The 15,420-nt window shown below is 42.9% G+C and overlaps 1 protein-coding gene across 20 annotated transcripts in view; it reads left to right on the plus strand.

The window, feature by feature from the left end:
* The first annotated feature begins 1,986 nt into the window (after nt 1-1,986).
* The window catches only part of PTPRK (protein tyrosine phosphatase receptor type K), a 397,787-nt gene continuing 384,353 nt past the window's right edge, over nt 1,987-15,420 (plus strand). For 17 of the 20 annotated variants that reach the window (XM_030489190.1, XM_030489193.1, XM_030489195.1 and 14 more), the window contains exon 1: nt 1,987-2,436. In XM_030489190.1, the coding sequence (XP_030345050.1) occupies nt 2,325-2,436 (112 nt within the window). In that variant the 5' untranslated portion in view covers nt 1,987-2,324. Of the gene's footprint in view, nt 2,437-3,031; nt 3,193-5,334; nt 5,481-15,420 lie in introns of those variants that run through there. The other 3 variants (XM_030489208.1, XM_030489210.1, XM_030489209.1) reach the window with 3 other exon arrangements.

Genomic DNA, 15,420 nt, shown 5'->3' on the forward strand with positions numbered 1-15,420 from the left:
CGAGTAACAGGAAAGGATGAAATCCCAAGAGACTCCCATTGGAAGATGCAGAAACTATCTCGATAAAGCACAGGTGACTACGTCAGTGGGACCCATCACCTCACAGCAGTGAAATGGAGCAGCAACCTCGTGCTGCACGTCCACCATCACCTATAGTCTGTCTCACACTCTCGATGTGGCAAACTGCAGTGCTGACCGCTGCAGTGCTGACCACTGAAGGTACCTGCAAGACTGCCACGGAGGCAGTCCTTCCTCATGGAAGATTTTCTTTAAGGGAAAGCAAGCATTAGTCCTCCTCTCCCTTTCTCTCCCAAACCATTCACTAGTTATCTGGCTTGAAGTAATTCTTATAGTGTTCTACAGCTCCCAGCACAAGGCACAGCATCAGATATCTGTCTACTCTTCACCCCTACACCAAGATGATTTTGTCTTTTTTATTAAAAGTTTCCAAATAGCAACAGAAATGGCAATGTAGCCTAATGCATCAGAAGCCAGGCTGGCACACTACTTTCCTTCACTTTGCTCAGAAGAATTTCTCATGTTTACTTGGACCCAGAATGTGACTCATCTTTCCTGAAACATCAAGTGTTGTGAGATCCACCTCACACAGCTCCCATCCTTCTCAAAATTCAAAGAGCCAGTGTTCACTGAAGCACATCAATTTACAGCTCACAGTAAGCATACAAGTTGTTTTTCAGCCACTCCACCCAAATGAAGTACAGCGGTGCCCAGGTGTAGAGCTTTTATAGTGTTTGGGTTTTGTTTGTTTGTTTGTTTTGCTTGGGGTTTTTTGTTTGTTTGGTTGGTTTTTTTGGGGGTGTGTGTGAAGTACATATTAGCTTGTATAACAAAGCAAATTGTCCTGCTTCACCTTTTTGCTGTGAAAACATGAGGCTGTGAGGGGTTTAGAGGCAAGCCTATCAATTGTCAGACACTGGCTGGAAAGGATTTTGAATCACAGCAAACCTTTGATGAACCCAGATTGAATTTCGAGTTTGCAATAAAACCTGTGAGTTTCCAGTGGTTTCAGGTTCTGTTGTAAACATTATACAACATCTCTAATTACAAGTTGCCATGCAAAAAAGAAAAACTAATAAAGCATGGGTTAAAAAATTTGGAGGAAATTATGCTTGTTTAAACAGAAATTCCAGCACTCGTGCCTTTATCTGTCATTCCAAATGCTTTTTAGGGTCCTAAGCCCTGGCAGCATAGGGACCTGCAGTGTTTTCAGAGATACAGAACAAGGCCTGTATTATATGGCATACCTGGAGCCTGGATATGGCGAGAAGATCCTGCTTCACAACCCACGGGTGTCAGTGTCGTATAGCTGCACACAGACCTGTCTGAAGGGTTGGTCTTTTATTACATGTGGAAATGATAGCATTAATGGCAATACTGTTTATTACCACTTCAATTCCGAGCAATGAGACTCTGCTGGCACCACGAGCCAGACAAGAGTTCCCAAAAGAAAGCAAGGGGAGCAAAGAAAAAAAAACAACCCCCACAAACCCTGCCTGGAAGATACAGCCGGGCTGCTTGATGCACGATGACAGCGCAACGCTTGCCACCCGGTCCACAACGCGTTCATAACAGCAGGACCAGCAGGCAAAGCCCATCCGGCGCGGCTGGACAAGCAGCGCCCGGGACCCACCGCCCCCGGCCGCGCTACCGGCCTCTGCTTCCCCACCCGCCCGGCTCGGCCGGTGCTTTCTCCCTTTCGCCCGTCTTCGCCGCCTCCTTCTCCTCCAGGGGCGGCAGGTTCCCCCCCAGCCAGGGGGCAGCAAGCGGGCTGTGCTGTGCCGAGCTGCGGAGAGCCGCGCCGCGTTGAGCCAAGCTGTGTCGTGACGGTGGGAACGGAGGAGAGGAGACCCGAGCCGCGCCGTGCCGTGCCGGGGAGAGCCGTGCCACGCCGCGCCGTGCCGTGCCGTGCCGCGCCGAGGCGGTGCTGGCCCCCGCGCCTGCAGCAGGAGGCGCTGCCGTGCGCCGCTGCGCCCGCGCGGGGCCGCGGGCCGGAGTCCCACACTCCCGCTGCCAAGTGCCGGGGAGCGGGGGTTGGACGTGCTCGCTCGGCTCCTCCCTCCCTTCTCCGCTCGCCCAGCAGCAAAGTAACTCCGGAGTACGAGGGGAGCCGGTGCCGCCGCGCTCGCCGCGCCGCAGACGGCTGCCCCTGCGGGCGGCCCCGGGGCCAGCGGGCGCCCCTCGGCGCGGGGGTCTCCTGGCGAGGCGCCGGGGCAGGAGGGGCGGGAGAGGTGAGCTCCGCCCGCCGCCACCGCCGCGGGCCGGGGCAGCCCCGGCCTCTTTCGGAAACTTCTCGGCAAGTCGGCATGGGCAGGGGGGCTGGCGCCACCGCCTCGCTGCCGCTTCTGGCGGCGCTCGCCCTGCTGGCCGGCTGCTCGCCCGCCCTGCTCGGGGCGGCCCGGGCCCAGCTCTCCGCAGGTGAGTGAGTTGTCGCTCGGCCCTCAGGTGAGGGCGGGCGGGGTCGCGCCGCGCCTGGAGTGCCCGCCAGGGAACGGGAGGGTAGGGGGAGAGGGGCGGCTAGCATCGCGCCGGGACCCGGCTCTCGCCTCCAGGAGCGGCGGTGGGGCTGCCCTCCTCCTCCCCAGCACCCCTCGCCGCCGCTCTGTGGGGCGCGGTGCGGCGAAGAGGGCAACCCACGCGTGTCCATAGGCTGCCGGCGCGGGGCTCGCAGGGGCGGGCAGGGCGCGGGCTTCGGGCGCCTCACAAACTCCCCTTCCTCCTTTCCTCCTTGTTCTCCCCTCCGGCCAGCCTTCCAGGTGGCGTCGGTGCTGCCGGCGGGGCCGGCGCTGCTGCCGCCCCTTCCTCCGCTCAAACTTTTCCCGGCGCTTCCCTGCCCGGCGCAGCGCGGGGGGCGCAGCCCTCGGGGTGCCCCGGCCGCTTCCCCTACCGAGCGGGACGAGGCGCTGAGCTGAGCTCCCCTCGCCCCGCGGCGTGGGGCGGGGAGGCGCGGCCCGGGCCGCCACCGGCTACCGGGATTTCCCCCCTCCAAAAAAACCAAAAAAGTGGTGGGCGAGAAAAGGGAGGGAAGGCAGCATATGGGGCTGGCGTCTGTTTTGCTTGAAACCCGCGAATTTCTCTCCCCTTCTTTTCCTTCCCCCCTCCGCCCCACGCCATGGGGTTTTGCAGAATAAAAGCCCGCGGGGCCGGGCGGTGGGAGCTGCGGCCGGTGCGGCGGTGAGTTGTTGCCCCCGGGGAAGCCTTGGGGCAGAGCCCGCGGCGGGGCTGGGCGGTCGCTCCGGGAGGGGAAGGCGGAGAGGGGGGCAGTGGAGGCTCGTGTGCCAGTGGAGGCTCGTGTGCCGGACCCTGATACCCCCCACCCTTCCGCTGTAGCTTATGAAGCGTCCTTCGTTTGCTTATGGTGAAGCTGTATCGTGAACGTGTTCTTGTTTGGTGTGAAGTATTACGTGAAGGGCTAGCTGAAGTAGACTTCAGCCTCTCTATTATTTGAAAAAATAGCATTTGCAGTTGCACTGGGCGCTTTCAAAGCCTTTATCCTAGGGTAACTGAGTTGAAAACTGCTGTTTATAGAAGTATCTACACTTGTGAGACTTGGAAGCATGGTTTTCATAAGGACCGATGTGTAGTTAGGAGGCTTTTCTCCCCCTTTCTTCCCCCCCCCGGCCCTTCTATAAATTAGTTTTAAATTGAGACATTTGAGATGTGTCGTCAATTAAGAAGTGTGCTGAAGCAGTAAGAGAAATTGTGCTGGTCTGAACAGATTACATCCCTCCTATATGGCTGACTTTGGTGTGTATCATGTCTGCGTATCAGAATTGTAAGATTACATAAGTATCTACAAGCCTTTTACCAAGGGAAGGGAAATGCACCATACATGCCGCTGGTATGTTGTAGGAATAGCCAAAGTAAAATATGCCCAAGCATAACATCTTTCATTCAAAACCATTCTAAAATCAGACCAGTGATTTTTTGTGTTGCTGTAACTTGTCAGGCTGATGTTAACACCAAAGGCAACTCTTACGTAAATATTTCTTATGAGCTTGTTCACTGGCATAAGAAGAGTAGGAAGTTCTGATAACTTATGTGTTTCATGGTATTTTGTGCTGAAAATGTAGCACGCAGCCCTTTCTGGAGTTGCAAATACAAGAAGCCAGGTTGGTACTGCGGGGTATGTGTTAGGTAAGTGGAAAAGAATGTTCAGTGTCCTTCTGACCGGAGTAGGTGAAGCTTGTCAAGGAGTTGAACAATCGTATCTAGGAAACATGAGATTAATTTTTTTTTTGTGTGTGTGTGTATAGCATGTCAGCAGCTAGACACTTAGTTTCTATTGCCAAGCATCAAAAATGTGTTGCACTGGTCAGAGGTTTATTAATTAGAGACTTACTCAGACTTTCTTGAATGTTTGGAGAAATATATTTGTTCGTAGCTGGTGCTTTCAGTGTACTCAGTTTAAGGTACAGTACTCAGAAATACGTTCGGTATCCATATGTAGAGCTATGCCCCTACTGAATACTTCGTTATGGTTAATCTTAGTTTGAAGGCTCTGAATTTGACACGTGCCACAAACTTTTTGTTCCTTCTTCTAAACCAGTCCCTGAAGTGTGTGTTGGGGTTCACGTGTCTGTTTCAGCGAAGGCCTCTCTGTAGCCTACAATGAGATATTTCTGTGTTTGGTTCACGTGTCTGTTCCAGCGAAGGCCTCTCTGTAGCCTACAATGAGATATTTCTGTGTTTGGTGCACACAGGAGCATCTGTTTTCTTCATAGTCACCTCCTCTGTTTAACAGTACTCTTTTTCGAGTATCTTCCTTTGACTGCATTTTCCCCCCTCCTCACCTTAATATAATGGCCTGTACTTTTCCATGTTAAACTGAGTCTAACCCATTTCTAGCTTCCCTTTTATTAGTAATCTTATTGTAAGGATTTAAAATAGTTGATTTTTCTTTGCCATTAATGAAGCTATTAATTCAGTCTGGATCTTTCACATATCTCTCTCTCACTGTAATTTGATTCATATTTCCTTTTCATGATGCTTTGTACTACTCCTGAGTGTGAACGTTGGCTGGGTCCTGAGTTTCTTCATAAAAATTTTGATATGTTTATTAAGGGTCTAATCAAATTATAGAGCATGAAAGCTGGCCTTTTTCAGGAGCGTGTGTGCACGATGGTTGTTATCTGTTCTTCCTCATAACATATGCTATGAAAGCAAATGAGAAGGCAAGAGAAGGAACACCAGCAAGTTAGGAAAAGGAACAAGATACATCTTGTAATTTGTTGCCCTCTTAAAGATTGTGCTTGTGTATCATCTCCACCCTCTTTGCCCGTAGTTGAAACACTGTGTATTTTGTCTCTCTTGCAGATCTCAAATGGAAAAAAAAAAAACCCAACCCCCAAGCAGCTTCTCTCTGCTCCCCCCCCAACCCAGCCATAATCCGCAGTGTAATGTTTTCTGGTCTCTGTAGATTGTTTCTTTACACCGCTGCTTTCCATGACCCTTCAACTTGGGTGAGTGCCTGTCAGAATCTAGGCCAAAATGTTTTGGCAGCGCGTTCTCTGTTGAAGTCTAGCTATTCCTTATATAGCACCTCCTTTCATCTGCAACTCCTACAGTTTGATAAAGAACAAGTTCAGCTTGTTTTCACAATCCGATCATTTTAAACTTATATTTAAAAAAAATTAAAAAAAATAACAATTTGCATGTTTTCAAATTTTGAGAGAAAAAAGGAATTATTATTTTTTTTTTTTGTAAGAACACTGCCAGCTTGTCAGCTAACTGATGGAAATGTGCCTTGCCCTGCCTCCCGTGGTGTCTGTGCAAGTGTGTGATTGATTGATTGATTGATTTATTTTTAAATACTAAATAAAAGATATGAGGATAAAAATTCTAGAAACTCATCAGCTTACCTGATATTAAAGTATTTCAGACCACAGGGACAGTTAAGCATAAAGAGGAGGACTGTATGTTTTTCAAATTCAAGTCCTTTATTAGAGTAGCTATTCCTCAGACTTTCTCATGCGAAGTAGTTATGGTGTCACAAATTGAAAAGGCAAGAGTAAATATTTCTGGATTAATCTACACGCCACCCCCCGCCACCCCTCTCCCATGAAATTGTTAGAGTCTGTCTTTGGGAGGGAATCCAACACAGAAATTTGATATTATAAAATAGATGATGTTATTTGTTTTATAAGGATTTTTGTAATTAAATATACTTACAGAGAAATAGATAAAAATTGTAAGGAACATCTGATTTTTCTTTTTTTACTTGTAATCATGTAGTAGAAGAGACTAAGGGCTTTTTGAAAATGTTCTAAAATACTTTTTTAGTAATTAAACTCAAATTAGCCATTTACTGTCAGAACAGCAAAAGTTGCTTCAGTTAGATTTTATCCTTGAATATGCTACAATTAGCATGTGATATACAAGAGACACTTGTACAGGTAGGCGTGTATGTATAAGAGACTTCTCAGTAGCATTTTTTTTCCACCAAGCTGTTAAAATATATTGACAAATGATATAGAAGATGAGTAGAATTAAAGGTGAAGTTATATTGTCTCTTTCACCCCCTCCTTCCCAAATGTTTTTCTTTCCTTTATACATTCAGCTTCTTCTATGGCACTATTGGTTCAGCGATCACTCGTCTTTTTATATTTTCTATATTTTGCAGTATTACAGTTATATATTTACATTTTCAAAGTGGCACTTAGCTGGTTCAGATGGAACTGAAAGCACCCAGAACACAATGACCCAGGAGTCTTGTTTAGCTCCCTTTGTCTGAGAAATCAGGGTACTGCTTGATCAGTTTCATAGCGATGGAAGCGGTGTGTAAACAGGCAGATGTCTTGCCCTTACTTAAGATCTACTTGAGATAATTAAAAATGAAAAAAGGGAGGGGCTTAAGAAATTTGCACAGAATTGGGGCAGAGCCCTGCCTAGCCCAGTATCCAGCCACTGATGCTGGGCACTCAGGGGAGAGGGATTTTGGCAAGGTGAGTGACTTCCTCCAAGTACTGTCTGTCCACAGCAACAGTTCTTGTAACCATGATTGTCTCTAGTAACATCTTCAGCTTGTGTTGCATTTAGTGTTTGCTTCACTTTGTGACAAATAATCTATATATTGTGGAGAAAAATGGTCCTTTGTTTTTTGAAATTACTAGTTTTATTTAATACCTCTTAGCTCTTGTGTTAAAAGATGATTAATGATTTTTCTCAGTTTATTTTCTTCCTGCCACACAGCATTTTTCCACCCTCTCTCAACTACTTGTTTTCTAGTCAGAAAAGTCCAGTTGTAGCCACTTGCTATGAAGGTACCATCCCATATCTTCTCTTCATCCTTTACCAGCCTTCTCTTTCTTTTCCAGCTCTGCATTGATCAGGGTATCTGAGAGGATTTGTACAATGCTTAGTAATGATTTCTGTTCTGTTCCCTGTCTTTAGTGAAATAGTTCCTGGCATTTGCTTTGCTTTTTTGACCATTTGTTCCACTCCTGAACAAATGGTGACACTTTTATGGAACGATCTATTTTATTATTGAAGAGCAGAGATCTTGTGTTTAAATGATGGTCTGCGGGGTGGCTGTGCCAGTGGACAGCAGGACTCTGAGAAAGGGGAGAGTCTTTAACTAGCCCTTTTTGGGGGGGGTGAGGTGAGTTAAAAACTTTTAAGCAAGGCTCTTGAAGGACCCGTGACCTTGTGTTGGATGTCTGGAAGAGCTAACCTATGTAATACTTACCACTGTGGTCTGTCTTCTCTTTCTGAAACGCTGTTAATACGAGCGAGTTAAAAAGAGTTTATTCTCCTGCACGTAAAGATCAACAGTATCTGAATTAACATGCAGAGAACTGTAACTCTGCTGCATAGTTAGTTGTTTCTTGCTCCAGAGTCTTTATGATGTCTTTGTATGACCTCTTCAGCTGGAAGACTATACATCTAACCTCTCCGGAGTTGGATACGTTACCAAGCGTCAGCTTTGCATTACATTAGCATCCGTTTTGGTGAAATCCCTACTCTTCCTTTTGCAACACAGATCCTGTTGAATGTGTAATAGGAAGCTTCCAAAATTATTACTTTAGTCCTGATAACTGAGTAAGTCAGGACATGCCTCATGTTTTCACGTGCTGGTGCGATCCCATCTGTCATAGTTTATTATTGTCATGGAAAGATGCCTTTGTAGTGCTGCTCCGAGAAGCGTGCACTCTGATTTGGAGTGCCAGGTACAATCTGCTGATGCCATTAAGCCAATTTAATTTACAGCTGCCACAGAGGGGGGCATTTGCATCACTTCATGCCTCTCAGGTCTTTGTGCTAGATCTGGTCATCATGTGGCTTGTGGGTGAGTTGGTTTAGCTTTATGTGAATCTTCTGGGAAGAAAGATGGGGCTTGGGGTTAATTTCCTTTTGATCCCTGACTTGTAGGTGTGTGGCCGCATAAATCTGATGTATGGGAGGATGGGGGCTGATGGTGGGATGGCTTGTTTGACAACAAGCTGCAATAACACCACAGCTTATGTAAGGTGAACCTGTGCTGTTTTGAGTCATGTTGCTATACTCTGTTTGCTGTGCAGCACTTTGTTCACCCGAAGAAGTGCAAAGATGAGGCAGGAGTGCAGAGAGAGGGGTGGGAGGCCTGGTGTTCCTTCTGGAGCTGGAAGGGTTAGACTGGGTGAAGGTGAAGGTGCTTGAGGCTGCATTCTGGCTGACTGCCTGCAAACTGATGACACAGTGCTAGTGTCTCTTTCCATGACATGCATCTTTGAGTAAACTGGGCTTAAATGTGTTCTTTCATTATAATATATAGCTAAGGCATTTATTATATAAAGGTATAAGCAAGAAGTGGCCTATTAATGGCACTTAGTAGAGAGCAGGTGTGATGACAAGTAGTAGAGGGCTAGGAGGAGGTGACACCCAGATACCAGGCTGGAATTAAAGGATGTTGTGACATTCAGTTTGAGGTGCAGCAGGAACCGGTTTAAAGCCGGGTTCTGCAGTTTCACCTTTTTCCCTGCGTGATCTGTCCTTCCCCGTTGTGTGGGGTTTTTAAATAGGGTTGTCCATGGGACATGCAAATGAGAGTAGAAGAGGAAAAATGGATTCTAAAGGCCAGGGTGAGCCAGTTGAGGAGTGGTAAATGACATTGGTGAGAATTTTATAGTATCTGGCTGAGCATAAGGTCTTGCTGCACCTCATTTTGTAGGTCAGGAAGGCTATTACCTCATGGTAATAGCAGCCTTCCTGACCAGCCGCTTCCTGGTAAGCCTTGGCTACAGGTGACTTTATACAACATCGTTTAAAACTATGCAAATACCCAGTTTGAAGTCACCTATAGAGCATACTTACCATGTAGTTTAAAGTCACTTGGCCTCTGTTCTTACCAGGGACCTTTCAATTTACAGTTGAAAGTCATATTTGTGTTTTCTAAAAGTTTTATAAATATTAGAAACTAACAGAAACATACAGAAATCTTTTCTGAAGGGAGATATTATTAGTGTTTGTGTCAACTCAGTGCTGTATTTAAACGAAGAAACAAACAGCAAAGAAGCCGCATGCCCCCAAAACACTGAATATGACAAAAGAATAGCTGTTTGTTGTAGGGTTTTTTGTAAGTACACAAACCCTCAGCACATTAGCAATGTACCCTCAGACTTGAAAAGCTGATGTGGTGACGTTAAACTATTTTAAATCTGTTTTTTTTCCTTCTGAATGTTGAGGTGCTCAATAACCATTAAAATTGCGGAAAATAAGCTGAAAATTATCCATTATAAAGAATATTTACATGCTTAAAGAACTCCTTTTAGTTGACTTAATATCTGATACCGTTGTCTGTAAATAAGCCGCATTTGTCCATTGAAAGGTAAAAGTTAAGTATTGATCAGTGAATTTGAAACAATATAGACTTTTAGGTTTGCTTTTTGTTACTGAAGTGTAATTTCCATAAAAGTTGGAGTTTTTATCAGCAAAATACAAATTTCAGTTAGTAACCATTTATTTGTTCTAACCAAATCTATTTTGTGGTTCCTGTCATAGCTAATTCTTTGCCTTGACAGCCTTTGCACTGTTTTCTTTTAAACAGCCTAAAAATATCCAGTGGGATCTAATATTATACCTAGTATGCAAACAATGATTTAATGGCATAGTGCTGTAACTTGTTTTATTTGAAGGACTGTGTACAAAAAATTCTGTAAAATAGTTAATCGAGATAATTTCTGCTGTTGATAGATAAAGTGGTTGTAGAACTGAGGCTGCTGAACTGGGCCTCAGCAGGGTCAATGTGTCCTTAAAGCACTGGGTGGATGATCAGGAATTAGAGTCAATGTATTTGTTGAAACGTGTAATATATAACTGTATTTTGGGATAAGAACATAAGCATATAGCAGCAAGACTCGCTATAGAGCAATAGCATGACACATAAATGATATGCTAATCTCTGGTTTAAAACATCTGAGTCTCCTTATAGAGCAGGGAGAAGCGCTGGCCACTGCCAAAAGGAAGGAGGGCCTCCCAGAAATGACAGCAATGTTACAGTAGTGGGGCAACCTTGTACTGATAACTTTGATTTGCTTTCTCAAGCAGAATGAGTCATAACTGTAAACTCATATTCCTGTAGGTTTAAATCTTGGGACTGCATTAGGATTTTTTGCTGGCATAGCTATATTTGCTAATAGATTTGTGGGGGTTTCTTTCCCCCAGATTGCTCAATGGTAGGCATGCAAACAGGAGTAGAAAAAAAACAACCCCACAAACAAAAAACCCAACAAAAAACCACCACAATAAAAAAACCCCAAAACACACACACAAAAAAAAAACCAAACCCAAACAAACCACCAAACTTTGAAAGTGTACAAGGTATAACAAGGTATAAAAGAGATTCTCTGGTGTAATAGTCCAAGGGAGGGGGGAAATCAGTATTTTCCATAAGCATGAATTAACTTCAACATGCAAAAACATGTTTTAAGATAGAAGGTGCTGTGCATGGGCTTGTCAGGCATTTGTTGTTTGTAAGAAGGTTGTGTGTATATGTAATTGATATTTATGGTAATGCACCAAGTATGTACCTCAGTAAAAGATTTGAGAGACTTAATTTCTCGAGGGTTGGTGCTGTGAAAAGATTAAATCCTTTTCTCTGTACTACTTGTAATATAAGGTTATTTTTGTTAGCCAGTGTATGAAAGATTGGACCTTTCAATTTACCGGAACGTCATTTGCTTCTGCTACCACTTACAAAAAACATGTGATTATATTTATTAATTGAATAGCAAAAGAAGCCATTTCTCAACTACCATGTCATGAACTTAATTCTTGTGACTTATGAGACATTGTTATATTCTTCAAAACCAATTTCTGCTGCAATTAAATTATGGTATGTTCATTCTAATTATTACACACTGGTTACTCAATTTATTCTGAGGTGGAGTTGTATGCTTGCTTTTGTGTGTAAACACTTGTTCTGTAACAGTAAAAATGACTGATGAATATTAACTAGAAGAGAAAATGTTACGAAGAACAATTGTGGCTTAGTTCAAATTAATTCAAAACAGCTCAGAATGAAAATTTTGAGTGGATATCTGACTTCCTGAATTACTGTGTGGGGTTGTTTTTGTTTGTTTTATTTATTTATTTATTTCCAAATACAGGTCATGTTTATTTGTGAATCCTATAGTGTGATTTAGTCCACCTGTTGCTTTTTAAATGATTTAAGGATTTAAACAATAAAGAAAAAAATGCATTGAAGAGCTAAAATCTTAGACTGCTTTTGTCTTCTTTGCTACAGTGAAAAAACAAAATTATAAGACCTGGCAGAGAACTGTCAGCATAGCTATTAATTAAAAAAATGCTCTTATTTGATATTTTATCAGTTCACTAGCTCTGTATCAACTTCGTGTGGTATTAAGCTGGAGTAAGTTAAATTGGGGAGTATCTGTTGTCTTGGTTCTCCTAGTGTTATTCTGTTTGCCTGGTTTTTGTAAATGTGAAAGCACTTATCAGCTGTGAGAGCACTGAAGAAATGTGGTGGAGTTCATGACTTCATACTGCAGAGATAAGTACTCAGTGCTCACTGCCGTCATCGTACTTAAAATGCTTTAAAGGGGCAATTTGTTAAAACCTACTTGTCTGAAATACTGAAGGCAGTTTTATGTTTTGTTCAACTTCTGATTCCTTTGAAGAAATGCTCTTTTATATTTGTAGAAGACGGTATGCCAAAACATTGCTGTACTAACTTTTCCATGCTGTTTGTCATGTTTTGCAGAAGACATAATGCTGTTGGCTTAAAAATAGCATTAAATAAACAAAAAAGCTCTAACCAAACTCAGAATCACTGAACCATTCCGTAATCTCTTGTAATTTTCCCACTATACTTTTTACCTCCATCCCCACCCCCCTTCTTTAATCTTCTTGGCTCTCCTTCGTTTTTGTTGGAAGAGTTTTATGGCACTGTTTAGGGTTTTGTCCCATAATTGAAGAGCAGCAAGGTATATGAGATTCCTTACTCTAAAGTGGCTAGTGAGCAAAAATTATTACACTTTTCAGGAGTGTTTTATATGCTTCTTCACTTAACTACTTAGCTGTGTCTGTTTCTGTTCATTTGACAGTGTTTGGTGCATTCAATCTTCAGATTTTTCAGGCTAGAAAATTTCCAGGGAAAGGGGCTTTCTTCTTTTTCACAACAGAAACGTAATAAAATGGTCTTCTCAGTCTTTTCCTTAGTCGATTCAGAAAAGCCAAACAAATATTCTTTTTTGCAGTTAGTTTTTGCTGGTAGTCCGTCCTAACCCAACTTGTGAAAATGAGAGAAATTGCAAGCTAATTCCACAAGCTTGCCATCTCTTCAGCATATGAATACTTCGTGTGTGCGGTCTTTAGTCCAAAAGGTCTGTTTATATTATGTTTCTTGCATTTGTAAATTAGTGTGGGGTTGGCTTTCCTCTTTCTTGCTACCTTTTCTTTCATATAGTATGACAAACTATTAACGACCCCACCCCCAAGAAAACCTTTCATCTCCTTGCTACATACATAAAGCTAAAATGTATGTGCGTATGTAAGTGCAAAATAAGTTCAGTCTATTTCCAGGTGACAACAAAGCCTTTAGTACAGAATGACTTGGATTTCTGAAGCAGTTGAAACAAAGCTTGGTAACGAAAAGGACTATAATTTCCCTGGCAAACACAGACTAAGTAGATGAGTGTAATGTCATAGAATGTAAAAATTATATTTTTTCCTGGCTGAGGTGGCTGAAACCTGGCAGTGAGAAGTCAGTCAAATTACTTTGCCCCTCCGATATTAACTTTTTAGTACTTTAAAAACAATTCTATTAGTAGTTACTGAATTTGATGCTATTAATAGCCTAGCTGTTTAGCTTTTTTCTTTGATAAAGTTAGTTTAAGGCTTTAATTCATCTTGCATAAGCGATAAGGTGTTGCATTCTTAGGTGGTGTGTTGTTCTCACTGCTTTTTTCTTTTTTTCTTCTTCTCCCATCCCCCCCCTTTTCTTTCCTTTGAAATTCCTGTATACCAACTTGGTTAAATACTACAGGGTAGGGTGAAAGCGCCTTCTGAGTCATGATGAAGGCATGAAGTGCTTCCAGGTCTGCAGTCCTTTCCAGGGATGAGCAAGTTCCTTGCCTGTGTGTATCCTGTGGCTGCACAGCAGCAGTTAACTACCAGGCTCAGTTTATAGGTTGTTTTAAACATGTTGAAGTAGATATACTAAACAGCTTTTTCTGGTGGTGGTGGTTGTTCCCTCTAGCTCACTTAGCTGTATTTCTTTGAGTTTATCCTCCAAATGTTCAATTCTTCTGATGATTTATTGGTGTTTCTGTGAACTGTGAGCAAGGAGTTGTGTTAAGTGACCAGCATTTGGGAAGGGCAAGATTATGCTCTCGTTTAGAGAAACTGCACAGATGTTCTTTATGAGCATTCAGAAGAGGGGAGACTGTACATTACTTTCAATTTGACAGAAACCATGTATATGAAAATCTTTGGTCTGAGCTTTATGGTCTATATGATGAGGCTGTGAACCTGAAAGAGTAGCATTTGTGATTAATAATGACATTTACAGACCCTAGGAATACTGAAATAATCTGTTGGATGGTTTCGCTTGCATAGTGATAGTATCCAGATGCTAACTATAAACATCTCTCTCTGTTTGCTGAAGCATGGAAATGGGAATGAAAACAAGCATTGGATAGTTTGTGTTTCAGAGAAATAATTTTGACCATCCCTCTCTCAAAAAAACTATTCTTCACATGTCACCTGACAGCAACCTTAAGTAATTTGTAGGTTAGTCTTACTCTATGATGTTGAAGTTAAGAGAATCAGGAAAATTCATGGAAGTGAATGCATGATTAAAAAACAAAACAAAAAACCTCTGCACTTGGATGTGAAGCATTTGCATCATGAGCCTAAACCTAAAAAACAAACAACCCCAAACCGCTAGGCAACCAGGAACTGAAGCAAATGCCAAAGAAAATGCACAAATGCTCTATTTTAGCAAGTTTGTATATTAGGCAGTCCCTAGAGGACACAGGAACAAGCGGGTGAAGTTGGTAAATGTTTATCTCAAATAAAATAACAATTTGATTCACTTTTGAGGTGCACTGCTGTACTGAAGTACCTAGTGGATACTTTGTTAAATTGTTGCTAAATACTGTTCCCTGGGCCCTCCGTGCCCAGTGCTTGTCACAAAACTGTAGTGGAAAGTAGTTTCAGGGATATTTTTGCTGTGAATACTACTTTGAAAATTAGGAGAACATAATATGATCTTGCTTTGGTTTATGAAACATAGAGGAGGCATAAGTGCACTAGTTTTTTCTTGTTATGGCATCAAAATCCGTATAATTATTTTTAGAGGAGTTCTCTCAAAGGAAAAGCAACTGCTGTTGTGTTTGTTGGAGGAACAAAATAGGTCCTGGGATCACACTATTATAATAAAAAACCCCCTTAAGCCATAAAAATCCCAAATCCTCTTTGATGTTCTTCCACATTATATCAGTTGCTGTCTTGTAGTTGAGGATCGAGTAGTGAGATGGTGGCAGCCTTGCAGCTAAGCAAGTGAAACAGAAAAATTGAAGAAGAAAGTGTAATGTAATAAGTGTCTAAAGGGTCTGTAAATATGTTGCAAAAGTCTTGGAGTTGATGAGTTTCTTCAGTGGTATCATCAATGAGGAGGATGGCTTTATTCTCTGAGATGCAAAATGTGGACTGAGAATCTAAAGAAGCTAAGCCCATGCTTGTTGCTGCTCTTCAGCTTTTGGTACCTTAGGAATAACTTTTGTTTTATCATTATCATGTTACCCTGGTAATTGTAGGTGTGTGGGCAGTAATAACTATAATTCCAAACCACTCCACTCATGCTGTATGTTGACTATATTGCCAGATTAAACAGGACATAAAACAAAACCAGCTTACTAGCCTGTGGGTCGAATACCCTCTTGCTTAGCACCTCCCTTTGCG

The sequence above is a fragment of the Strigops habroptila genome, chromosome 6 (assembly GCF_004027225.2).
Source record: "Strigops habroptila isolate Jane chromosome 6, bStrHab1.2.pri, whole genome shotgun sequence".
NCBI lineage: Eukaryota > Metazoa > Chordata > Aves > Psittaciformes > Psittacidae > Strigops > Strigops habroptila.